General features: G+C 40.0%; 1 protein-coding gene across 7 annotated transcripts in view; it reads right to left on the reverse strand.

Moving 5' to 3' along the window:
- Nucleotides 1-17803: 17803 nt before the first annotated feature.
- ELAVL2 (ELAV like RNA binding protein 2) overlaps nucleotides 17804-26654 on the reverse strand; it is a 50236-nt gene continuing 41385 nt past the window's right edge. For 2 of the 7 annotated variants that reach the window (XM_009979691.2, XM_086628672.1), the window contains 4 exons: nucleotides 24743-24896; nucleotides 22002-22227; nucleotides 18611-18649; nucleotides 17804-18134 (listed from right to left, as the gene is read on the reverse strand). In XM_009979691.2, coding sequence (XP_009977993.1) covers nucleotides 17804-18134; nucleotides 18611-18649; nucleotides 22002-22227; nucleotides 24743-24896 — 750 coding nt within the window. Of the gene's footprint in view, nucleotides 18135-18592; nucleotides 18650-22001; nucleotides 22228-24742; nucleotides 24897-26654 lie in introns of all 7 variants that reach the window. The other 5 variants (XM_086628673.1, XM_009979693.2, XM_086628676.1 and 2 more) reach the window with 4 other exon arrangements.

The following is a 26654-nucleotide window of genomic DNA, read 5'->3' on the forward strand; positions in this document are numbered from 1 at the left end:
TAACTCAATATTAAGCAAACTATAGAACTTTACAGTAGAATTTTCATGTTGCTTGTGAGAATAACCTGCAATGGAAACTAGGTTTCCTACACAGAAATCTTCTTGCAGTTAGCTGCTGCAAAGTGTAGGGTCATGAACAATAAACAAGTTCCCCTGCTTTCTGAATCAGACTTATGCACACTGATACTAGAGGGCAGGCGACTAAAATTAAACTCTGGCTTCCTAGTAGCTCAGTTTCCCAACCTTGCAGGAAGGCAACCCCCCCCCCCCCAAAAAAAAAAAAAAACCCAGCAACAAGTGATGCTCATGTTTGTCTCATTCCAGGTGAGAAACAGCCACATCTATTATTGCAGAAAACAGTTTTATATACAAAAAACTTGTGTCTTTCTACACACACAAGCGAAAAAGGACATACTATGATACAACCATTCATCTGGCCTGGTGGGCATTCAGGTTTTTTTTTTGTCTAAACTAGACATCCTCCAGGTGTACAGACAAAAAAAATCTAGGAAATTCATACAGGTCAGTCTGTATATCCATCTATTGGGGTGTGGGTTGTGTTGGTTGTTTTTTTGTTTGTTTGGTTTTTTTGTTGTTGTTGGTTTTTTTGGTTGTTGTTTTTATTGTTGGGGTTTTTTTGTTTGGTTGGTTTTTGGGTTTTTTTTACACACATCAAATTGGATTACACAGCAAGACCCCAGCTACTAAACTGAAAATTAAAAGCATAAGTTTATCTAATTTGTTTCAGTGGACCCACCAATTGCCAAAAGCACTCCCTTATGTCAACTACTCTGGAGACTCACTGGTTTCCAAGCAGGACCTAAATGCACAAAAAGCCTTGATGACCTCCGCTGGAGCTCAGAGTATCTAACAGCTGCAAGTGACTGCTATAGCTAATTACACCCAGCAACAAAAAGAATAAACAATCACTACAGGAAGAAAGCTCTCTGCCAGTGAAATATTAATGCATTTTTAGGTAGCTGCTGTTTGCTGTCAATCTTGGTCCAAGTTTTCTCAAAGGTAAAATTCCTTCAGTAAGTTGCTGTTCCTCTACCTGTTTTTACAGATTAGCAAAAGAGGTAGCATGGTTTAGGAAAGATTTCAGGGAATCTTTAGCACTTACTTTTTCAGTCAAACTTCATTACAGAAAACAGCTTTATGTTTTTCCTGTTTCACAGAGTATTGCTTATCTAAGACTGTCTACTCTTGTAGAGCACCACCTGTTCATAGGAATCTTTTACAGCATACCCTAAACATGGTTAAACTGTGCATTCTCTCATTTCCTACAGAAATCTGCTCATAACTGTAACTTCTTAGGAATTGCTCTTCACTGAGCTTGCGAGCACATTTTCCATGACATCATGGTGTGCCTCATCCCAGATGAATGCAGCTGCTTTAGTGATTCTTCAGCACAGATTTGCTTTTTAGCAGTCACTGATGAGGCATTTCAAAACAGAGGCATCCAGCATCACTTGAAGTGGTACAGCAATCTGAAAGCACTAGCAAAGACGCTCCCCGCAGTTTTAGCAGCATAAGTCATGAAGAATAGCACACAATTATGCACAAAATCATATATTATTGTATGTCTCCAGCAAAGTGAATACAGCAGTGTAGACTAGCAGTGAAGAAAATATGAAATCACTGTAGCCAAGCTGTTGTTCATAGGCTGGACAAAATATATGAAGCAACTTTAAGGTAATATTCTTAGATTAATTTCAATTAATTAAGTTCTGATGTTAAGAGCTTTTTAAGTAGGGATTATTCTCACCATTGGAAGCAAATTCTTCAAAAGTATTTTCCTATTGACCAATGTTTACTATAGTACTGCTTGAGTTCAAATTGAATTAAATATTAAATGAGATGGTGGAGTTTGAGATCCTAAGGGCAGCTAAGAGGGGGAAGCTCAGCAAGCTTAAAACCCTCGATTTCAGAAGAGCTGACTTTCATCGTTTCAGGAACCTCCTTGGTAGTGTGCCATGGGATAAAGCCCTGGAAGGACTGGGAGGTCCAAGATTGCTGGTTGACATTCAAGGATCATCTCCTCCAAGTTCAAAGGCACTGCATCCCTAAAAGGAAGAAATCAGGCAAAAATACCAGGAGACCTATATGGATAAACAAAGAACTCCTGGTTAAAATCAAATACAAAAGGGGATTACACAAAGCATGGAAGCAGGGACTGGTAACCTGGGATGAGTACAGGAAGTTGCTCGTGTACTCAGAGACCAGGTTAGAAAAGCTAAGGCTCTGACAGAGTCAAACCTGGCCAGCGATATTAGAAATAACAGAAAAGGATTTTATAGGTATGTGAGAGAAAAAAGAAAAACGAGAGAGAATGTGGGGCCCCTCCAGAAAGATACGGGTGACCTGGTTGCTGAGGACATGGAGAAGGCTGAAATTTTCGACAACTTTTTTGCCTCAGTCTTCACTGGCAACCACTCGAACCACACCACCCAAATGACAGAGGATGCTGGCTGGGTCTGGGAGAGTGAAGAACCACCCAGGGTAGGAGCAGACCTAGAGAACCTGAAGGTGCACAAGTCCATGGGACCTGATGAGATACATCCACAAGTCCTGAAGGAACTGGCGGCTGAAGTTGCTAGACCACTAGCCATCATATTTGAGAGGTCCTGGCAGTCTGGTGAGGTTCCTACAGATTGGAAAAGGGCAAACGTAACCCCCATCTTTCAAAAAGGGACCAAGGACAACCCGGGAAACTACAGACCAGTCAGCCTTACCTCTGTGCCAGGTAAAATCATGGAACAGATTCTCCAGTACTAAGGCACACAAAAAATAACCAAGTGGCTGGTGACAGCCAACATGGCTTCACTAGGGGCAAGTCGTGCCTGACTGATTTAGTGGCCTTCTACGACAAAGCTACAGCGCTGATTGACGTGGGTAAAACAATGGACGTCGTTTTCCTGGACTTGTGCAAGGCGTTTGACACTGTGCCACATGACATCCTTGTCTCTAAAATGGTGAGACACGGATTTGACAGATGGACCACTCGGTGGATAAAGAACTGGCTGGAAGGTCGCAGTCAAAGAGTTGTGGTCAATGGTGCGAAGTCTACATGGAGACCAGTGTCAAGTGGTGTCCCTCAGGGGTCTGTTCTGGGTCCAGTGTTGTTCAACATCTTTGTCAGCAACATGGATGACGGCATTGAGTGCACCCTCAGTAAGTTTGCCGATGACACCAAGCTCTGTGGTGCCGTGGACTCACTTGAGGGAAAAGATGCCATCCAGACGGACCTTGATAGGCTTGAGAATTGGGCCAGTGCAAACTGCATGAGCTTCAACAAGTCACAATGCAAGGTCCTTCACCTGGGTCGGGCCAATCCTAGACACAAATACAAACTGGGCACAGAGTGGGATGAGAGTAGCCCTGAAGAGAAGGATTTGGGGGTGTTTATAGATGAGAAGCTCAACATGAGCCGGCAGTGCGCTCATGTGGCCCAGAAGGCCAACCGCATCCTGGGATGTATCAAGAGAAGCGTGGTCAGCAGGTCAAGAGAAGTGATTCTCCCACTCTACTCTGCTCTTGTGAGTCCCCACCTCGAATACTGCGTCCAGTTCTGGTGTCCCCACCATAAGAGAGACATAGATTTGTTGGAATGTGTTCAGAGGAGGGCCACAAGGATGATCCAGGGGCTGGAGCACCTCTGCTATGAGGACAGGTTGCGGGAGCTGGGATTGTTCAGCCTTGAAAAGAGAAGACTTTGCCAGGGGCACCTAATAGCTGCCTTCCAATACCTGAAGGGAACTTACAGGAAGGCTGGGGAGGGACTTTTTACAAGAGTGTCCACTGATAGGACAAGGGGAAATGGGTTTAAGTTGAAGGAGAATAGATTTAGATTAGATCTTAGGAAGAAATTCTTCAGTACGAGGGTGGTAAAACTTTGGAATAAATTGCCCAGAGAAGTTGTGGATGCCTGCTCTCTGGAGGTGTTCAAGGCCAGGTTGGATGGAGCCTTGAGTAGCCTGGTCTAGTTGAGAGACGTCCCTGCCCATGACAGGGAGGTTGGATTAGATGATCTCTCAAGTCCCTTCCAGCCTATGCCATTCTGTGATTCTATGAAATACTGTTCACTTAAGAACTGTTTCATAACAGCTTTTCAAAGCAGCAGGACTTACAGTTGAATCAATGATAAGAAGTGATGGACCTAGCCACAGCCATGGTATGGCAAGTGTACTAAAAAAATGGTTGTAATAAGATCCTCCAGTGATTACTACACATAAAGGTCAGAGGAAATCAGCCCGTCTGCTGGAGAGGAGTGATAACAAGGCTCAGCGTTTTAGGGGCTCATTCTGGTTCTGCCCATATGCAAGGGCTTCATGATGCCCCCAACCTCCCCCCTAAAAAGCAGAAGGAATCCACTCTCACACACATGGAACCTTTGTTTGTGTTTGTGACCACATCCATGGGATGCCACTGGGGCCAGTGCTGTGCTCTGGCATTATCTGAACTATCATGGCTGATCAGTGTTACACTTTGAAGCCTGGAGGTCGTCTTGGTCTTGATCAGGAAATGGAGGCAGATGGCTTTGAGAACAAAATTTTAAAGAAAACTTGGAAAATCCATTTGTTTTCAAGCATTATTTCTGCTAACTGGTAGGCTTCTAGTTACTTTTACCTATCTGCCTCTGTTTCATGCAATAGGTCCATGTTCCAGTGAACCTTGGACAGAACAAATCTGTTTGGAATAGCATATGCCTGGATAAAGATTTCATTTTCTTAACCGCTTTGTTTCTTTTCTTCTCCCTCCTGTTGGTTTTACACAGAGTATTTGCTGCAGTGTTCTCAGACTCAGAATTTAGCATCAAACTCAACTGATTGTCTCAGCAGATTACCCAGCTCATCATATAACATCTCTTGCTATGCACAAAACTACTGTTTTGACAGCATAGAACTGGAAGGCTCATTTTGCCTTTGATCTTGCAATTTCAGTGAAACTGCATATGGATTCACCTGCCAGCGGTACAGCAGACATCAGTGTGAAGTCTGGTTTTCTTTTCCACAGTGACAATGTGCAATAAAGAAATCATTAGCAGTGGAATTTACATAACAGAGCTCAAACTAAATGGTGGTTTGTTTTTGCACAGTTGATTTTCCTGCAGTAGATAGGGTCAAAATATTTTTCCCTTTACTATGCTGGGAAAGAGGGAATCCTCGTACGTCTACCAAACAGAACAATTGATAATCATTCTTACTGAAGGACAATGAATTATTAGTATTTCCAAATACCTAACAGTAAACAAGTGCAGCTCCACTTGATCTCAGGTCTTGGGGAAAAAGAAAACATTTTGGTACATACAGGTCTTTAAAGATCAGTTTAACCTTAAGCATTTTTCCATATATATTTTTTGTGAAAATCAACTTCTTGATTTCACAATGGGCTCTATGCTTCATTAAGCTCTTGGAAAATTCTTGAACACCAAGAGAACACACCATCACACAGGCTAGTAGTTTCATTAATCAGTGATTTGACCTTAACCTTTCAGATGTAATTTCTAACATCTTTGCTGAAACACAGTAAGTGGCCTACTTTCAGGAAAAACAATCACCTTCTAAAGCAGCTTCTAAAAATTTCAATATACTTACAAATAATTTGAAATCTACCGAGGAGTATGAATAGCTACAGAAAAAAGGGTTAACAAGATCACAGTGAAAAATGACTATAATTAGAATGAATTCTGTTCTAGAAGAAATTAAGCAATTCTCTCAGTGCCATTTTTCTCTTTTGAAGTCATCACTATCACATGATTTTCTACTTTTCACAGTGAATTTCTGAAATTTCCTAGTACAAATGCTCCTAAAACCAAAACAAAACAACTATCCCAGTAAGTTCTATTAGCATTTATCATCTATTTAAACGTCAGTTTCCCAAAAAACCTTTAACAGTTTTCTGATGGAGTAGCTGCCCATAAACATTGAAGGCTAGGCCTGCCATATTGCCAAGATATGCATCGGATAATGAACTACCACAAGTGCAATAGTCCTGTGGCCAGACAGAAGCCACACTAGGACACACAGTGTCCTCCAATACCAGTTTGATCCTGTACATGCAATCTTTGAACTAAAGAGACGAAGCAAACTTTGGACCATTAATCAGAGATGCCCATGCTCCCATGCTACATCTGAAGTCGGGTTTTGTCTTGCCGCCACTTTGGCTCTGAGGAAGAGGAGGGCACAAAGGCTGACAGGTTCCTTAAACCAGCCTGCCATACCTGGCACAGGAGATACCCAACACAACGTTCGAACTCTCATACACAAAGAACGAGAGCCTTGTTTCGCTCTTCCCATGTAGCTATTCCTGTTTCACACTGTACAACAGTTCATGATTTCCTGACGTGCTTTTAGGGAGCTGTTATAGCTGTGAACACTTTAGCATGTTTGGAACCTAGTCCTGTTAAAAATTCACTATGTTATTTACAAGAGCACACATGCCAGAAATACATTTTGGGGGAAGAGTGGCATGAAAAGTGCCGTGCTTACATGGGAATATATAAGCAAATGCAAAAGTATATGGTGGATTTGCCTACGTTATGAGGGATCTCTGCCTCTGTAAGCTAAAACATGCAGAAGCATCAGTGCTATGTCTGACGTTTAAAACCACTCGGGTTGTTGCTTCTACGCTCGCCACAAACCTTCCTTTCAACTCTGGAGGAGTAAAAGGATTGTGCTTAAATGCACAGAAAGAAAAAGGTTACACTGAAGTCATGAACAATGCAACCTTTTCTTACCTGTAAAGACCACTACTGGCAGGGAAATCCTGAAGAGCTTCCCATTGCTTAAAAAAGAGTCTTTCCACCCTCTCCAGTCGACGAGGTCAGTGGATCTGCTTTCTTTGGGTCTTCTCTGTACCAGCACCTTGAACAGATGCATCTTGTCAACTGCACCTATACATCTTGCAGCAAAGAAAAAGTATGTACAGTCTAAAGTAAAAAAAAAAGTTAGCATTTACACATCAAAGGTAACTCTCATTCTCTCCTAAACCTTCCACCACCACAAACTGCTCCCTTATGTTCGAGATTTATTTTTATTTTGCTTATCTACTGAAGCCACGGTAGTTCCAAAGCACTCAATTTCTTTAATAACTTAATTTGTAGTAGTGGGAATTTATGATCTTCTAACTCCATCGTAATACAAGCAGTAGGATGCTGCTGTAATTTTAGGACAGAAGGGAATTAAGAATACAGACTTGTTTGAGATGAATGCTGCATTTCAGTTCACATGATTGTAAAACGAGCACAGCCTTGGTGAAAAATGCTTAGCTTGCAAGCTCATGTTAGCAGCCAAAAGCAGAGAAAAACATACCAGGGTTCAAAGTGAAAAGGCACTCTCATATCCTTCTGCTCTTTTCTTTCTCCAGAGTCTGAAAACATCATACTGGCAATAATATTAATATTAGTAAATCTGAATGTGAAGCAATGCTCCTTCCATAAAGCATTATGCACAAAGTCTCAGGCCAAAGCTGGAAGTAACAATATATGGTCAGCTAAGGCTGAGAGAGAAGAAAAAAAAAAAACCACCACCAACCACATAACCTCCCCTAAATGGGCTTTGCTTCATTTACTAAGAAAATCAGATTTTTAAGAGGGCAGATAGAACTCAGCTGGTGAGCAGCTGTCTGGATTTAGAAAGAACAGTTCAGAAACTATAAGGTTTGCTAATATCTGAAAACATTTAAGGGGACCTAATGAGAAATGAAAACTTCATGGCCTTCAATGTGAAGTGCCATGCACTGTGAACATGACACTCCTGCTCATCTACAGGCAAAGGAGCTGGGATAGACAGCAAGAATTAAAGTAGGAAGACCTCTGACAAAGTTCTATGGCAGTCTGGAGTTACTCAAGGTGGAGAGATGATGGTACCGACACAAAGAAAAACGTACCTATCTTCCCAAAGCTCTAGTGTGCAAGTGGTAAAGAACAGCAGGTCAGCAAGTCCGATGGAAGATTCAGAATGGATGCCTCCAACAGACTCCTCTCCTCCACAGCCAGGCTGAGCTGTTTAAGAAGTTGAAGTGAATCTGTTCTGGCTAAATAGGCTTCTATAACCAACCCAGAGCTGCTCACTTCATCCCATTTGTTACTGTCATTTTGGTGACTTCCACTGTATAGTGTATACATCCCTGGAGAAACACTAGAGAAGTTCAAAGCAATTTTCTGAACCCAAAGTCACAACTCTTAATTTTCCACTTGTCTTGGTGGCTAAGTGAAACCAGATGACGACAGGAACAAGGTCTCTCCCAGAGCCTGACACTACTTTCTCCCAACACATGGACACTTGCAGAAGACTGCTTTGCCCAATACGACACAAAACCTCAAATAAGCTTCCAGTCCAAAAATCTGCTGGTACCTGTTACCATGATGACTCCTGGATTCTGCCAAACAACTTTGAATTTGCAAGTTTACCCAACTGTTCCAATCCCCTTCTGCTGAAGGGACACATGACACAGGGTAGACTCATAAGACTGCAGGATTGTTTTCTAAAAAGGGTATTTGGGAAAAGCAAAAGATCAGAATTTGAGAAGGTGTATTTTGTGACATCTGTCACAATACTGCCATACTAGTTGAAGGACCTTTCATGTTTAGGAATCATCTAAGGAGAAAACGTTGCCAAATAGCAGCAAACATGGTCACATAACGCCTTGACAAGACTCCCTGAAATCATATACCATGTATTTGCTGGATTAGACTTTGTAAGGCTTCTTTACAGTTCAAGGTTTATAAAAGAAAGAGATTAAGAACTACATAATGCTATAAGATGACCTCAGCCTTAGTACCCTGAAGTAAAACAAAAACATTCCCACCTGGACTATTTTACAAAATCGGTCTTCATCAATGGAAGAAAGTACCTGCTAGTTCTCAGAGACAAGAGGTGAAAGACTTTGAAGCAGAGTCTTCAGGAACTTTACATATATGGAGAAATATCAACTTTTTCCAAGAAAACTGAGTTTGCCTTTAAGTACCTGGTATGGACCAATTATTTCAGTGTCCTACAGAAATCCTCATCTACTCTCGCTGCTAAGAAAAAACATCTGTGTGGAACAGAGAACAAGGTAATTTATTTTTATATATCTAATAATTACTTCAAATTCTGTCATGAGGAAGGAAGTTTTGTCATCTCTTCATTTCCTTGTTTAGGTAATAGCTACAGAATTTTATTGTGAATGCTTAAAGCAGGGGCTCTCAAAGGCTCTTCAAAGATTTACCACGACAAGATGCAGTCCTAATGAAATATACACTTCACAGGTGGCAATTCAGTCAAAGAGGAAGTTCACTTCTAATCTGGTTTATTAGAATATTATTTTGTTAGAAGTTTACATCTGATTTTTTTAGTTTACTTTCAATTCAGCTTTTTCTGCTCTCTGTGCTTTGCATAGATTAAAGAATCCCACTATCAACAGACAGGATTGCTGAAATTTGGTATCACAATTTGAAAGCTCCTTTTCAGGCTTCTGCTGCCTTTGCTTCCAGTTTTTTTCACATCCTTTTCTTTTGCTTTGCTTCTGCTTTTCTGGAGAAGCCGTCTTGGTAGCAGGAAATGAAATACTCCTTTTCCTAAAGAAAGCAAGAATAAGCCAAAGGACTGAAGAGGATAGTCTTTGAAGCAAGAGAAGTCTTGATGAGCTTCAGATATAATTTGAATTTTCAACAACTTTATTTTTTGGTCCAGATTTGACCCTTTTGAGGTTCCCTCCTCTCTTTCCCCAATTGTTCTGAGGGATGGCCATATGAATTCCTAAGGCATCAGCTCCAGGGTTATGACAAATATCATTAAGCTATCTAGAATGCGGAAGACCCTGTTTTCAATCAGGAAAGTAAGCAGTAGCATCCAGGAAAGAGCTCTCACTAGAAAGGAAGTTGTTAATGAGCTATGGATCAGTTTATGTAAGTCCTGTATAGGTAACATAACTAATTTGAAGATTAATTTTACCCTTTCTGGACTTCCTAGAAGTCTGTAAAACACACAGCCTATGTCCTTGTTCCTATATTTTTCCTCTGTTACTTGTACAGGCCTATTTGCATGGCTTGGACGTGACAAGGAGTGGGTTGGTTAATAACAGATCAGAGAGGTAGGATGGGGCAAAACACACAACATCCGTGGCCGCTGGGCGTTAGCGCAACAAACAGGAACCTGAGGAAGCCTAAGCTCACTTTATTAGTATTTTGCCTGTACAAAAAAAAGCCCACCAGCAGTGGGCATTATTTATGGCAAGCATTACATTTACTTTCAAAATTCAGATGTATAACATACAGGTGTTTGTGGCAATAAAAACAGATACTGTAGCTGTTTGCAATGAATAAGCAACACATCACTTCAAGAAAGAAGTAATTCAACCAGAAAATCTCTGGAGTTGTAACTTCCTTGCTAAATAGTTGATTTTCTCTGAGAAGACAGAGAGCTTGAATTGAAGGGTACAACTGAACTGTTTTGGATCCATCAGAATAATGCCAATGTTAATCACCGACAGATGAAAGAAAGTCTGTCCCCACATTTTTGCTTGTTTTATTTTGTAGGATGGCACAAAGCACAGCTAGTACCGGCAAAGAAGTGTTTCACTTTGACCCATCGCCACCTTTCTTCTGACAAAACAGGCTACTACAGGATACTTTGTATTTCTGTAAGTTAACACCAAACTTTTGAGACAGGTAGACATCAAGAAGTGATGAAGACCCAGATAACTATAGACCGGTCAGCCTCACCTCCATTCCTGGAAAGATAATGGAATGACTTATCCTTGGTGCTGTCTTTAGGCATATCAAGGATAAGAGGGTCATTAGGGGCAGTCAACATGGCTTCACTAAGGGGAAGTCATGCTTGACAAACCTGATAGCCTTTTATAAGGACATCACCCAGGGGGTGGATGATGGTAGAGCAGTGGATGTGGTCTATCTTGACTTCAGTAAAGCATTTGACACAGTCTCCCACAGCATCCTCACAGCTAAACTGAGGAAGTGTGGTCTCGATGATTGGGTGGTGAGGTGGATTGTGAACTGGCTGAAGGATAGAAGCCAGAGAGTAGTGATCAATGGGACAGAGTCCAGTCAGAGGCCTGTATTCAGTGGAGTCCCTCAAGGGTCGGTACGGGGACCTGTATTGTTCAACATATTCATCAATGACTTGGATGAGGGAATAGAGTGCATGGTCAGCAAGTTTGCTGATGACACTAAACTGGGAGGAGTGGCTGACACACCTGAAGGCTGTGCTGCCAGAGTGACCTGGACAGGCTGGAGAGTTGAGCAGGGAGAAATTTAATGAAATACAACAAGGGCAAGTGAAGAGTCTTGCATTTGGGTAAGAACAACCCTATGTACCAGTACAAGTTGGGGACTGAACTGCTGGGGAACAGCACAGGGGAAAGGGACCTGGGGGTCCTGGTGGACAGCAGGATGACCATGAGCCAGCAATGTGCTCTTGTGGCCAAGAAGGCCAAGGGCATCCTGGGGGGTATCAGAAGGGGTGTGGTTAGTAGGTCAAGAGAGGTTCTCCTCCCCCTCTACTCTGCTCTGGTGAGGCCGCATCTGGAATACTGTGTCCAGTTCTGGGCCCCTCAGTTCAAGAAGGACAAGGAACTGCTTGAGAGAGTCCAGCGCAGGGCCACAAAGATGAAGGGAGTGGAACATCTCCCTTATGAGGAAAGGCTGAGGGAGCTGGGTCTCTTTAGCTTGGAGAAGAGGAGACTGAGGGGGGATCTCATTAATGTTTATAAATACTGAGGGGGGATCTCATTAATGTTTACAAATATGGAAAGGGTGACTGTCACGAGGAGGGAGCCAGGCTCTTCTCAGTGGCATCCACTGATAGGACAAGGGGAAATGGATAGAAGCTGGAACATAGGAGGTTCCGCTTAAACATGAGGAAGAACTTCTTCCCAGTAAGGGTAAGAGAACACTGGAACAGGCTGCCCAGAGAGGTTGTGGAGTCTCTTTCTCTGCAGATGTTCAAAACCCGCCTGGACGTGTTCTTGTGTGATCTAATCTAGGTGGTCCTGCTCAGGCAGGGGGATTGGACTAGATGATCCTTTGAGGTCCCTTCCAATCCCTGACATTCTGTGATTCTGTGAAGTGGTGGACTAGCTCTCAGAGCTGTTTAATTTTTTATTAGAGAATATTGTCTTTCGTAAGTGTTGGCAAACAGTCCCATTGCATCAGCAGCTGGGTGACCTGCAGAAGCTTTTATCAGCAGAACATTCAGGCAAACACTTGAAACTAAGAACATCTCCTTACACTCAAAGAAATACATGTGCTGTACTAAGCAAGGGTCCTACTGCATCAATGAGAATAATTTAGTAAAGAGCTGCTTTAAACTAAAATTCAGCTCTTCTTATGTTTTGTAAAGTATGCAGTGCTTATAATCAATACTCTGCCAGCACTCATAGCAACTTTCCTTACAGTATTACAAGGTCACTAAAAATGTCATGTTGACTTATACTCACTTATGTGTAGGAGTCACATGATATAGTACATAAAATAAGAAATCAGATGTTTTATTAACTTTCCAAAGTTATGCTTGGTTTTTAGAGTGGCCTTACAAGCATTAAAAAAAATCATGTCTTCCTTGTTCCCATTTATGTCTCAGAGCAGAATGTTGGTCAAAAACAGAAAATAGGAGAGAATCATAGAATCGTCTGGTTGGAAGAGACCTTCAAGATCATCGAGTCCAACCATTCACCCTGCACTGTCAGGGTCCCTAAACCATGTTGCTCAACACCAAATCTACACGGTTTTTAAATACCTCCAGGGATGGGGACTCCACCACCTCCCTGAGCAGCCTGTTCCAATACTTCACAACCCTCTCTGTAAAGAAATTTTTCCTGATATCTAACCTAAATTTCCCCGGGCACAACTTGAGGCCATTCCCTCTTGTCCTGTCATTCATAACATGGGAGAAGAGACTGACCCCCATCTCCCTACAACTTCCTTTCAGGTAATTGTAGAGAGCGATAAGGTCCCCCCTGAGCCTCCTCTTCTCCAGACTAAACAGTCGCAGCTCCCTCAGCTGCTCCTCATAGGACAAGTTCTCTAAATCCTTCACTAGTTTTGTTGCCCTTAAATTACACAAGACAGTAATGCATCAGACTTTACAGCATAAAGTTAGGCCACCTCTTAACCCACTGAAGTTACCCATGTTGCTTTGAAGGTACCTGAAAGTTTACATCGTTCCCTCAATTTTTGTCATAGATGCTGCAAGTGTGGGCAACAAATCAAGCTTTTAGAGATTAAAACTGCTTGCTCTTCACCTCAAAAGCAGCAGACTTCTCACATTATCACAGTGTACCTGTTCCACCTCCTCCCACCAAAAGGCCCGACTTCTCCCACAGCTTCGTTTTAAGCTGCTCGGCCCAGATGACCTCTGATGTGCTAGCACATCTGCTGGCCCAAAGCGTCAGTCATCACAGCAGCAGTTTTGTAGGCAGGTGCTTCTACAGCAATGTTTAACTAGGAAAATTTCAGTGTAAAAACAGCTGCATTCTTCTTGGTTTTGAGATGCACACATTGAAATGAAGTCCAAATGATACAACTGGGCAGACAAAGCCCAGTGTTAAAGAAAGTGCAAGCACAGTTGGATCAACAGCATTGAAATAGCACAGTCCTAGGCTATTATTTTACCCATGATGGAGCTTATCTCAAATCATGTTCATTTCTCAAACTGTTGCAGTAAATAAAACCTGAGATACTCTCTGCTAGTCATGAAGTTATACATTCTTTGATAGTAAGTCCTAACCAGTTGCTGCTTTTAACTTAAGTCACCATTCCCACACATTTAGTCACCTTCATGCAGTGTCTTGGAAGTGACATTACAAAGGGAAACAGATTTTAAACATCAATCGGGCCTGCTCAGCAGTACAGCTAAGAGTAACCCAGACTTACTAGTACTTGATGACCCCTGGGTGTTTTGCAATGAATACATACCATGTACCACCCTAACAGACAGCCACCCGCTTTAAAAAAATGCAGCTTTTTCATTCACACTGGGAAAATGCTTTCTTGCTAAAGGCAGGCTTTTCTAGACACAGGTGGGAAGTTCACCTGTTGCGGTTGACTTCGTTGCATGTGTCTTTTGCAGAAGAGGCCACGCAAGCCTCAAGCACGTTTCTGCAGCAAGGAAGCCCTTCCCCAGCTAACACTCACATACCCCATTTACAGATCACCCTCTGCCAGGGTCACACTTCCAGCTTGTCTTATTCACCACTGTTAGTCCCACATGGATGTTTATGGACTCTTACTATTTAGGTAATAAAAGGCCTCCTCCATCATACTGCATGAAGCAGTTTGACATTTTCTTCCTTAGCTTTATCACAAAACTTTGATATAGGAAGAAAAGCACTACCTCTGCATGAATGTGCATCAGGTCCCTTGACTCATGAGCTCTGACTACCCAGAGATGCTCAGCTACATATAATCAAATTTGTGTTTTTCAGCACTGACCTTTCCCTCTGGCCAACTGCACTTATAACTGTTGCTCCTCAACTGCCTGCTTATCTGTAGCTAACCCTCAAAATATAAGCAGTTTTGATTTTAAACTGAAGGCACATGAACACATTTTGTCCTCATTTCCATACAGCAAAACTGTTCAACTGTGGCTAGTTACACTGTAGCCAAACTGGTGTAAGTTGAAAACTAAAACTATCCTTTTGTGAAAGCGCACAAGCTGAACACACAGAAGTCCCTGCTGGAATACCAACTCCCAATACAGCTCCCCAGTGGCTGCCAAGCACTGTGTCTTGCATCCTTTCATTACTCCAGCCACCAAAGAACATTAACTGCAGAGTCATTAGTAAACACTGTTTCTGTAAGTAAATACAAAGAGTCAGTTTGTTAGCACTGGTTATGACTGACATCTTCAGGGACTATTATCTACATCTCTTGTTCACAGACTTATGACTCCATCATCCAAATAAACTCGACTCCATCACACTGTACTGATGGGAGATGCTCCACACCACAACACATGCTATAAGGTTTTGTATCAAAAACTCTCACAGTAAAGATGTAAAAGAGAAGGTGAAAGAAAACAGTTAAAAATAAAAACTATGCTGCATAAGCCACTTCTGGAATTGTATTCTCACCGGTGGAAATTCACCCTCATTCAATTGAGCAAAGCAAATGAACACTGAATAGCAGTCTGCTAGACAGACAACAAATTATTTTTTACTGAACATATTTAATGACCCTCATTTATTGTATCAGCCCAAGTATTGAGGGGCTCATATAAAACCCAAGTGAAAAGATTCAACACTTGTTCTAACATAACAGAACAGATACACAGCTCAACTATCTTACCTCCTTGTTGGTAACTAGGACCCTAAGCTAAGTGAAAAGGAACTCGAGAGCTTTGTGGAAACCTTTCACTCAGGTTGCTTACCCATCAAATCAGAGGACAATGCAGTCAAAGACCTGCTCGTGACACTGTTTTCCCTTCAACTTTGTTTATTGATGTACTGAACATGAAAAAGTACAAAGGATCCAAACACAAAAGAAAACATGTACAACCTCTTAAATACTCAACAGAATATATTTTCTATTCCAACAGATGTGAATTAAGTCATACTATACAACTTCAAATAAATACCAGCCTTATATTTTACTAAGTGCTCTGATAAACACTGTAAAGTGAAGCCCAATTTACATGCCTTCTCATCAATGCCGTTAGTTGCTACAGTAGTATAGGAAAGAAGCATGTAGCTACTGTTTTCCTCACATTGGAAAGTTTGTGACTTCTATAGTATATACAATTTTTAATGCAGAGGATTAGCTTTAACAATCTAAATGCACCTAGGAATGAGGAAGTGCTCAGGAAGCCAATTGGTTTTTGAATAGCATTGAGTGGGTCAGCATGAAAACTCGCTTATTCACTTTAGCACGCGCTTCACAGTATACGTACTGTACTATACTGAAAAATTTATAACTACAATTTAAAAGAATAAGAACCAAAAGCAACTGCAAAGATAGTGTACAACTATGTTATGCATAGAACATTGCTTTTTCTAAGGGGAAGCATATGAGCATCTCAGTTTATACAAAAAGCAGGACGTAACTACATAGTTGTCAGTGCATCCTGGTGAAGGCATCAAACCCTCAGCTTTTTTTTTTAAAAATTTAATTATAAGCTAGATGCTAATCAGAAAATATTCTGTATTTTTTTTCTTAAATTTCTTCAATACATGGTAAAGACTTCTATTTCCCCAAATAGTGATTTAAGCATCATACAAAGTTAAATTTCAATAGCATACAGGTATTTATGGTTTTTGTATGAAAAATGTAAGGAAATTTTTTCAAAATCTATGATTATACTTGTTTTTTTACCACAAACATATTTATAAACAAAAATGTAGCATCACCATAAACAGCTGAAGCTAAACTATCTACAGACAAAAATAGCAACAGATCTGATGCACTGTAAATTCAAGTCCTCAGGACAACAAAAATGAATAAGCAGACCTCAAGTAACAATGTTAATGCCATTTACAAAGAAAAAACTAATACAAAAACATTCAAAATTGAACATCACTTGGCATGTAACTTAAAAAATAAACTTAAATAAAAATTAGCTGAAAGGTTCATAACTCAAGGTCTTATTTACATTACACAAAGCTCAGGTGTTAGCCTTGAACATAACTTTCAAAATACCTCCAAACATACCCAACTCAGGCCACTTCTGTTGATTTGCTACGGTGCAAATCATACTCAATGTCTTTCTTAAGACAAAACAACTCTTCAAACAATAGCAAGTACATCACTAAACACCATGAGCTCTATCTGAAGGGAATTCTTTAGGAAGAACAGATTTTTTTTTTCCCCCATCTCTCAGTATTTTAAGTTTCCTGCTTGCTTTTATACTCTTTTTTAAATTTTTCATTTGTTTCAAAATCACAAATTAATGTGAGCCACCTATCACTTAATAACCAGGATGATCAAAGACTCCACTGATGATTACAAAAATGAAACCAACAGTGCATCCCATTGACTCTACTTCTTAATACAAAGGTCTCAAAAGTATTTCTACATCATAAATCTTTCTAAATTTTCCCCAACAATTGCAAATTTCCTGGTAAGTTTTAAAAGCTCACTAGGTGTCATATGAAGAGATTTCTCAAAGTATTCAAGTCAAAATATTTGTTCCAGGACCAGTAAAAAGTTTCTCCAAATTTTTTTTTTTTTTTTATAAAAATAGATGCTTTTTTAAACCCACATCAAAGAGGCTCTTATCTCTTTGGCAAGGTACTGCTTTACGAAAAGTTCTCCAGTATTCTTACAATAAGCTTTTATAATGTGTTCCCATTCCCCAACCCAAATGATAATTATAAAATAAATACTGCTCATAACTTCATAAATAAAATGTAAACCTCAAATACTTTTCTTGAACAACAGAACAGCAATGCATTGAAATGCAAATTAAACACAAGGCAAATCAAGAAATAACAAAAACTGAAAGTATAACACAAAGCCTCAATATTTACTCATAGGATAAAGGCAGTCATGTAAAAAGAAAAAACTTCTTCCCTTAGCTGAAACATTTTAAAAGGTCCACCTTCTTCAAAGAAGGCAATAGAATATGCATTGTGACAGGTAAAAACCCTGTACCTCTTGTCAATATTCAAACACAAAAGATATTTAAGAAGTTTGAATTCAAATATTAGCAATAAAAAAATCTCACATATTCTTAGGATGCTAAGTAGTCATTTTATCCCCATTTCCACACTGGCATACAACAAAGGCATTTACTAACGCACAAAGCTTCCCGTAAATCGCCTTTGTTGTATAGTTTCAATGTATTAATGCACTGAGAATAACTTGTTAGGCTTTGTGCGTTTTGTTTGTTTTGAAAGAGACCTGCAATACTCTGTCCCCAAGGCGGTATCCATTCAGGCTGGCTATTGCCATAGCTGCCTCATCATAGTTTGTCATAGTCACAAATCCAAAGCCTTTGCACTTGTTGGTGTTGAAGTCACGGATGACCTTCACATTGGTTACTGCTCCGAAGGGTCCAAACATTTGCCAGAGGATACTCTCATCAGCATCAGGTGCCAAGTTGTACACAAAAATGCACCATCCAGTTCCTGCATGTCCAGGGATATTAATTCCAGCTAAACTGGTCATTCCATCAATGGTCATTGGAGGAAATCTACTAAAGAATGGGGGAAAACAAAACAATCATAAAAGTAGCTGTTCACAGAATATCCCAGTAAAGAAATTTCAAAATAGAAAAGAAAATTATACAGGGCTTTTCACAGTATGAACATGTTGGCCTGATTAATCTCAGGTGAAATCACCAATATTTTTTTTCCTCCCCTAACTGCACACATACTATGTAGAATCCTATAATGTATGAGTAGGGGGAACAATGCTAGGTCTGTCAGAAATGAAGTGATGTAGTAAAACAAAAAAGCGCATGCTATAAACTCAGTGAGGATTAGTAAGTCATTTGAAACAAACTCCACAGAACTGCTACAAAAGGTTTGTCTCTTTCACACACAATGCACCAAAATGAACAACCTCAACTGAAGTCTCAACATGCAAAAATCCAACATAAGTCTCACTGAAAGAGTATGCAAAATACTTAACAATAATTTGGATATTATGAACCTAATAGTCCTTTATTACCTCTTTACTCCATAAGCCATGTTGAGCAGATTGTCCAACCTGCAAAACATTTAGCAAAGTGTTCAGTCTTCAGACTTTTCCACCCTTTAAGGAAACCTGGTATATTACTGCCGCGTTCCCTGTACTGTACAGAATCTCATGCAAAATTAAAGTACGACCACTGAAAGAGTTGTGGCACCTTATTACAACTGATAAAGTCAGTGAATACAAAATAGATGTTCTTGTGTAGTATCCACAACCATAAGCAGTTCAGAAAGTGCACCGCTACCACAAGTTTAGCCTCAGTCAAATACTGTTGGCATAAAGTTACAGTCAGTGATCACCTCAGTGAAATTTTCCAGATTACTAACTTGTTTTGGACGGAGACTTTACGGAGGCTTCTGACAGTGTGCTGACACGAATATCTAGGCAGACGCGGGGCTTTTGAGCAGCAACAAACATTAGAATATGAACTGCAAAAAAGATTTTTAGTTTTCCTACTTTTTTCCAGAATAAAGTGTTTTTACAACGTACACACACACATATACTAGACTGTAAACTTTCCGCATGTATTTCTTCGCTCACCTTCCCCCAAGATGCTAAACTGTAGTATGACACCACAACTCTAAACCCTTTGGAATTACCTAGCCAATAACTGGAACATGCAGTGTCTACCCATTCTATTAATGTTATTCCTGAAGACCCTTAACATGCTTCTCAGAAAATTTCTACTCTGAAGCAGCTCTAGTTTCTTCCTGGAAAAGCCTAGACATGTGAATAGAAAGTCTTGTCTAAGATTCTCTTCAGAACTCCACAAAATATGAGCTTAGGTAAAAGAGGTATACTTAATTTAGATTTTAGCTTACAGCTATCTTACAGATGTGTGCCTTACTGTGATTTCTCTCCAGTTAACGAGCAATAGGATTTAAGAACCAACACTAGTATACAGAATCTAAATTCAAGTGCTACAATCATGTAACTACATTTGGGCAAAAAAAAAAACTGAAGAAAAAATATCTGGTTTTGTTTGCAGCTAAGTAAAGGTCTCAAACTACAGAGCATTACGATTCTGCGGCGAGCAGGATTTTTGCAGGATGCACTGACAAGAAAGCAAGACATTGAACTCCTAAAAAGAGCAGGAAAGAGGAAATTAAAAAACACCTGACTACTATCAGTAGTGTGGATGACAGAGGTCTACTGTCATTAACATTTGGGGGTGAAGAGGAAGGTGAAGAGTTCCAGAAACATCATCACTTACAGGTTCTAATGGAGTTAGTCAGTTGAGGACTTCATACAGTAATGGTATCACCGTAACTGTTTTCATCAGTTGCCTGGACAACTTAAAAATATTCTGGAAAAATTCTCTGGGACATTCACTGGACAAATTCTGAAGATGCTTTAAGTTACACATCCCCCAGAAATGAGGAACAATTATATACAGCTGTTTTTGAAAGACCACCTCAAGATTTTTGTTTTTAAGCAAGAAAAAGCGCCAGCATTGTACTGATTCTATTGTTCTTTACTACTAAAGTTTATGCTGACGCCGCTTTCGGGCCTCTGTCAACTGTTAACTGAGACAGGGCAACTGCATCATGTAACCTTGTCTCAAACATCGACAGCCAAGATTTCTTGCATGTGAAAGACATGCAAGATATAAAGCACTGGAGCAATCTGAACTACGTAGTCAGCAGAGCTGGAATGCTGCAACAACTGCAAAGCAAAGATCGAAAAAAACAAGACAAATTTCCCTTGACGGTTATAAAATTTTAAAATTTGGCAAGGTTGTCTCTTTTCGAGAAGAGAAAGAAGCCTGAAGGCTTTCCCGCAAAAAAATATTAAAAAAACCCACCTAGTTTTGTCTGCAACCCCAGTTTACCTTTTGACCAGTCGGTTCAATCTTGTTCTTCCTTCCACATCAATAAAGTGAGAAAGATTTTACTCTCCCTCATACTCACTACAGACTTGGTCCCTACTCAGTGCTTTTTGTTACCATTATACTTTTAAGTGGAGCAAATCACAATATATCTTATGGTTGTTTCAGGCATCACTTCGCACTAGGATCTAAGAAAAAAAACCCAACCACCTTCCAGTGAAATGTAAACAGGTGTTCATAAAAATACATTTCCTTAGTAATACCAAAAACAGCCAAGCATCTGGGAACAAGTGCACTCCCAAGAACTCAAGGTGTCAGCAGGTCAGACTCGCCAGAATATGTTGAATGCTGTAACACACAGGCTGTACAACAGCTCCCTTATCTGATTTGATTATAATGCACTGCAGTCCATCCTGTAAGTGCAACTTCTGGCCCTATGCTCTGCCTATGGAACAATGGCAAGACTACTTTTATTCGATATTCAGCACACTGTTTAAATTAACCCTTTTATTCCCTAAGTAGTGATAAAAAAAGCCACCAAATAATGAATAAAACTGGTTATCTTTTCCCTTAGGGCAGAAAGCCTACTCCAGTGCTGACCTTCACACCTGTGAGACACTTACAGCACATGACAGTGAAAAGCTGAAGAAAAGAAGAACTCAGAAGTTCTGTCAGAAGTGCAGTCCATGCACTCTGAATATCTGGCCTAAAAGTGAGGGTAGCCAATGCTGAGCTTTTAAAGTTTGGTATATTCTTTTTGAAGAAAATTGTCATCTGATTTTATTTCTTGAAAAATAAACCAGAAACTGTTTGACCGCATTACTGTTTAACACATCCCAGTCACATAGCCCAGGGGCAGAAGGTGGGAAGAAATGATCAAAATCACTAAAAAAGATTCGAGGTGCTCATGAATGTAGATAAAACAATATTTGTTTCACTTTATTCTCACTATCTGTCCTTTTCAATACACTAAATATCCCAGGGAACCGCACGGCTGTAGTTTCAACACAACAGGGACATTTATCCGCAAAAAAACATTCAGAAAATATTTGAAGAATCTTCATTGCAAAAGTTTGTAATAAGAGAAGACAGTGTGGCATGCAGGATTTAGACAATGGACTGGGGAAAAAATGAAAGCCAGAGGGCAGGGAAGAAGAGGTTGGCTACGGCATGCCATATGGCTAAAAAAGAAAACTGAATTGCCTAAGTTGATGTTAACTGAATCAACTCGAACATTAATCAACATTAATCTAAGAAAGAGTGATTTTTTTTTTTTTAGTGACTGCATAGAAAAAGATGTCATCTTGGTTTAACTCTATTAAGTAGGTTTATTAGATACTGAAATGCTATCAATAGGATGAATGCATTTTTGCTTTAGCTGTATTGTAGGACCATAGCCGAAGTTCAACATTTTTAGGTGTTCTCTTCACACACAGAAATCAGACAAGGAGGGAAGGGGAAGAATGGAGAGAAACAAAGCTACGGGAACATGTGGCTTCCAGCACAGTTGCACACAAGTTAAGTAAGTATTTGACTTACCGAAAACGTTGAGCCTGCTGTGCTAGAGGTGCTGGATACCTTCTGTTTGGAGAATGGTACAGCTGGGAAAGGATAGCCTGATTGGTTTTTTGGCTTGGATTGTTAGCAAACTTTACAGTGATGGGCTCTGTGGCACCTGGAGGTTTCTGGCCATTCAAACCCTTGATAGCCTCTTCTGCTTCAATTCGCTTGTCAAACCGGATAAAACCCACACCCCTTGATACTCCTGCACCGGGTGAAGAAAGTACATAATAATTAATTCAGAGACTGGAATATTTGATGTTAACAGTTGATTTTCATAGCCAATTGCTAGGAACACATGAGAATTTTGAGCTTACTAGAACTGAGCTGTTGCTCAAACTGGTTAAGACTTTTCTAATATTTGTTGTTTTTTTTTTTTTTAATTTAACTGATGTAAGATACATAGTGTAAAAAACTTGGAAGATTGAGGGAAAACACAGTGGAGAACTTAAACATAGTAAGCCAAAGGGTAATTCTGAAACAAAGCAATCTGAGGGGAAGTGGGGATGGAAGTGAACCCAGAACTAGCTGCACTGTAACCTCTTTTCAGTTCATGCTACTCTACAGTACCTAAATTCACAGAAATTCTGTAAACAGCTTAGTCATCTGCTCCCTAGCAGCAGGAAACAGCTTATGCTCTCCTGCAGCACCCTTTGAAGTTCCCTTTGGAGCAAATATGCTGAGGACAAAGAAAGGAGCGAATGTTCTAGATTGTAATGGGAATTATGGCCTTGTTTTAACAGTCCATGGTTACCTCTAAGTGAAAGATTCAATTTCAGCATACCACCATACTTTTGTAGGTACTATTTTTGAAGGAAACTTTCCTTGGGCCATAGATTCTTCCTTGGTATAGAAAAGCCAAAGACAACATGCAAAGTAATCAGCAAGCGTTCACAGAAGGTCTTAGGAACATCACACCTCAAAATTTATATTATGGCTTAAATATAAACACAGTGAAGTGTCAATACTTGAACCAATTAAAATTAAAGCTACTACAGCCAACATGAGTTAGCTGCATGCTGTGTTGCAATATTCCTAAATCTGTTTAAAGGTCTCTTATATTTTGGCTCGTGAATAAACAGACAGGTTAGCTGCTTGTCCTCACTTGAGAAAGACATTAACGACAAGAAATGTATTCTGTTCATAAACAACGACAATTTAAACCATCAAAGTGACAATGAGCAGGCGTAAGAAAGCTTTAAAGAGGCAAATGTCACAGTTTCAACTTTGCATTTTACATCTGTCAGTTTGTGTCAAAACCTTATTATTCATACCGTTTTGAGTCTATCTCTTCCAAACCACTGAGAAAAAGGAGAGAAGAAAGCTTAAACATGAACAACAGTCTATGCCAGAGAACCACTGTCACACACGAGGATTTATGAGTACTTAGAATTACAGTACACATTTAAAAGTTTAATTACACATACTTACTTGGCCCATTTGTCAAATCCCACCACTTCTATGCACGAATATATAGGAACATACTGCAAACAGCTATTTATTGCACAAAGACTGGAAATCTGACCCACAACACTGCTGCTTCTTCAAGTCACTATTTGGCCTTTAGCTTTCCTTTCCCTGCATCTCTGCACTGTCACCAACTCACACTACTAAAACACTCTGAGTATTGTGTCAATATTGAGATTTCTGTTAATATAACAGAAGTGCAAAGGAGTACATACAAGGTCCTCTACAGGTCAGTCAAGTATCAAACAATAGCATGCACAAACCTTTTAAAGTAAAGGCCATTTGAAAGCTTTATGACCTCCTACCACTGAAAGCTGTTTGTAACCCACGATGACATGCAACTTTTAAAGGGTACAGCTATAATAGAAAAAAAATCCAAGCTAGTTTATTATTTAGGGAATAATTAGGCGAGTAAATTAATTCTTCCGCCCTGCACCCCCAGTTTTTTGGAAGATGAGAATTTGGAGAGCCCTGCTTCTTTGTATTTTGCTTTGCACACTCAATACTTCTGTCACGTACTTGGCATTTCATTTGATTGCTTATTTTTGGAACAGGCTCACTGGAAGAAGGTGAGGCAGCGAATTATAAAGTTCCTCAAGATCAGCCACTTGAGCCAGGAAAAACACATGCATTATTGTCCAAGTTTGAAGAGCAACAACAGAGTGTCACTGACATCCACTCACCGGTTAAGATACATACTGTAACAATGCAACTAACCTGCTAGAGGTTAGTTCTTTAAGGCACTGCCAAACACAGAACCTACCTGCTCCTGAGGAACTCAAAGTTCATGTTCTTCAGTGTTCCCAAAGTTAATGAGGCAACCTTGAAAATAGTCTTAACAGCAATTACCACTCTGGGTCTTTGTAATCCTAGCCTCAGAGAACCAGCTGTGCATTTCTGCATCACATTTTATTTTTATAAAAAAGTGTTTAATAGCATTCCATAAGGTGCATAGGGACTATTTTCACATAGTAGCTTGGAAAGGAAGATTACAGTAGCTGTAAATTTATTACAAGCCATGAAACAGGCTTCAAACCTGCACCTTCAGGGTGGGAATGACTCAAGCTGGCTCAGTACAAGCCACAATCTATTTTTGTCCATGCATATTTATGAACAATTCCAGCAGAAAATTGCATTTTCTGGCCTACATACACCTTTCATACATTCTAGAGACAAGACTATTGTACTGAAAGGTGAAGTATTTCTTAAACTGCCAGTCCAAAATGAGAGGAAGTGCAAAACTGCGTACTTACCAGTGACTTGGTCAACCAGAATACGAGAAGTAATAATGCGTCCGTATTGGGAAAAGAGCTGTTCCAGTTCTTTCTGGGTCATTGTTTTTGGAAGTCCACTAACATACAAATTTGCATCTCTAATAGAAGCTGAACTTGGTCGTGCGTAGGAAACCTTTAGAAAAAGAAAGTAAAAAAAAATCAGAAATCAAGCATTTTAAAAACTGGCAATAAGTGTCACTTGTTCTGAGATACTGAAATGTTTAAAGGCAGCCAGAAAAATTACCTTGCAAAGCCAGTTAAGCGTTTTTTGTTTTTTTTTGGTGCTGGCTTCTGTGAAACACTGCAAAAATGCAACATAGACCACCCAGAAGCAGCTAACTACATGAACTCACATATAAATTATAATTTAAGGAGTACTTTCAAATAAAGGACAAAAGCTAGGTACACACTCCAGCGAGCTGTGGTGGAGGAAAAAGTGTTCTCAGTTAGCTTGCTATAAGATTAAAAAGATAAAGTTAAGAAGATTCAAGAATGTTCTCCTTTTAAATACCATTAAAAAGCATTAAAAAATACAAAGGATAAAGATTTCACTTTGACATCTGGGTCAAAAACACAGAAAGAGAGCTCAAAGCACTTAGAGGTCTGCAAGTGTTTTTCAAGTGCTCTGTCCTTTGTACATGTGTTGAGCTTGCTATCAAATGACACACAATCATTCAGGAGGTCAAGATAAACTCCGCTATATCACTTTTATAGACCTGAGAATGAACAGGAGAAGTAGGAATGCAACTTGCATTTCAGCTGTTCAACAGATTGCCGATTTCTGCAACACAGAGGTCTTACGACCAAATAACCGTGAGCTTCTCAGGTCCTTTTGGACAGAAGATTTTACCTGCTGCCTCAAAGTGTCAATCAGATATACTAAGATAGTTAATCAGGTTGTTCAACTCCTAGATACATTACAAAAACAGCTTGTTGAAGAGTTCAGTAACTCTCACTGAAGCCTGTACAAGTGGTTTATCCTTATTACAGAAAAGATTAGAAAATAATATCCATGCTTGGGGAACAGGACAGGACAAAGTAATTTATTTGGGGTTTTCACCATACAAAATATAAAGGCAAGAAGAATTCAGATTTATCTCCTTTCCTGTCCTCCCTGCAATGCAGGATCAGCCAAATCTGGGCAGCTGGAACTTAACTCTCTGAATGTATTTTTTGCCTAACCCTTTGACATTTATTTTCAAATCCTTCCCCTGTCTTATTTCCATGCAGATCATCAGACTCTTAAGAGTCCTGTGGAAGTAAAACAAAAAAGACAATTGAGATGGAGCACCCTGAAGACTAAACAAGGAGTATCGTGAACACTGCTGTGATCATTCCACGTTCTACCTAGAAGCTCTGTGCAACGTGTCTTCCAAAGTTGGCTGAACAGGGCTGATCCACAAAAAACTTGGAGCTGTCCAGGATAATACACTATACAACACAGAGCTCTGAGCCACAGTGCCTTGCTTTTTTAACACAAGAGCCACATAGAAGCTAAAGACTTGTGTTCAAAGTGCTTGTCTTCTGATCTCCCACACAGGCAGCTGGGAATAACCTCAGCCTTTTCTCCTAATTAACTTTTTTTTGGTGAAAATATGCCAATTTAATCATAATTGAAAAGCTGCCGCTGTCCAGTTTTACAGCAGGAATGACAGTTTCCCAGTTTCTATACAGTTTCTTTCCACTCTAGTAAAGCCACACTGAAGAACAGTTGAGCTGGGCCCACTGAACTAAAAATTACCTAGTCCTCTTTATTCTACACGTCCCTTCATTTTTTTTTTGTATTAGTAGAAATATGACTGGGGAACTGTTCACAGAAGAGCTCATGAAGTTTACCACCATCAAGGTGCCATGTACAAAGCCCCAGACCCTGTGGTAAAAATGGATTCAG

This window comes from Tauraco erythrolophus, chromosome Z (genome assembly GCF_009769465.1).
Source record: "Tauraco erythrolophus isolate bTauEry1 chromosome Z, bTauEry1.pri, whole genome shotgun sequence".
In the NCBI taxonomy this organism is placed as follows: Eukaryota; Metazoa; Chordata; class Aves; order Musophagiformes; family Musophagidae; genus Tauraco; species Tauraco erythrolophus.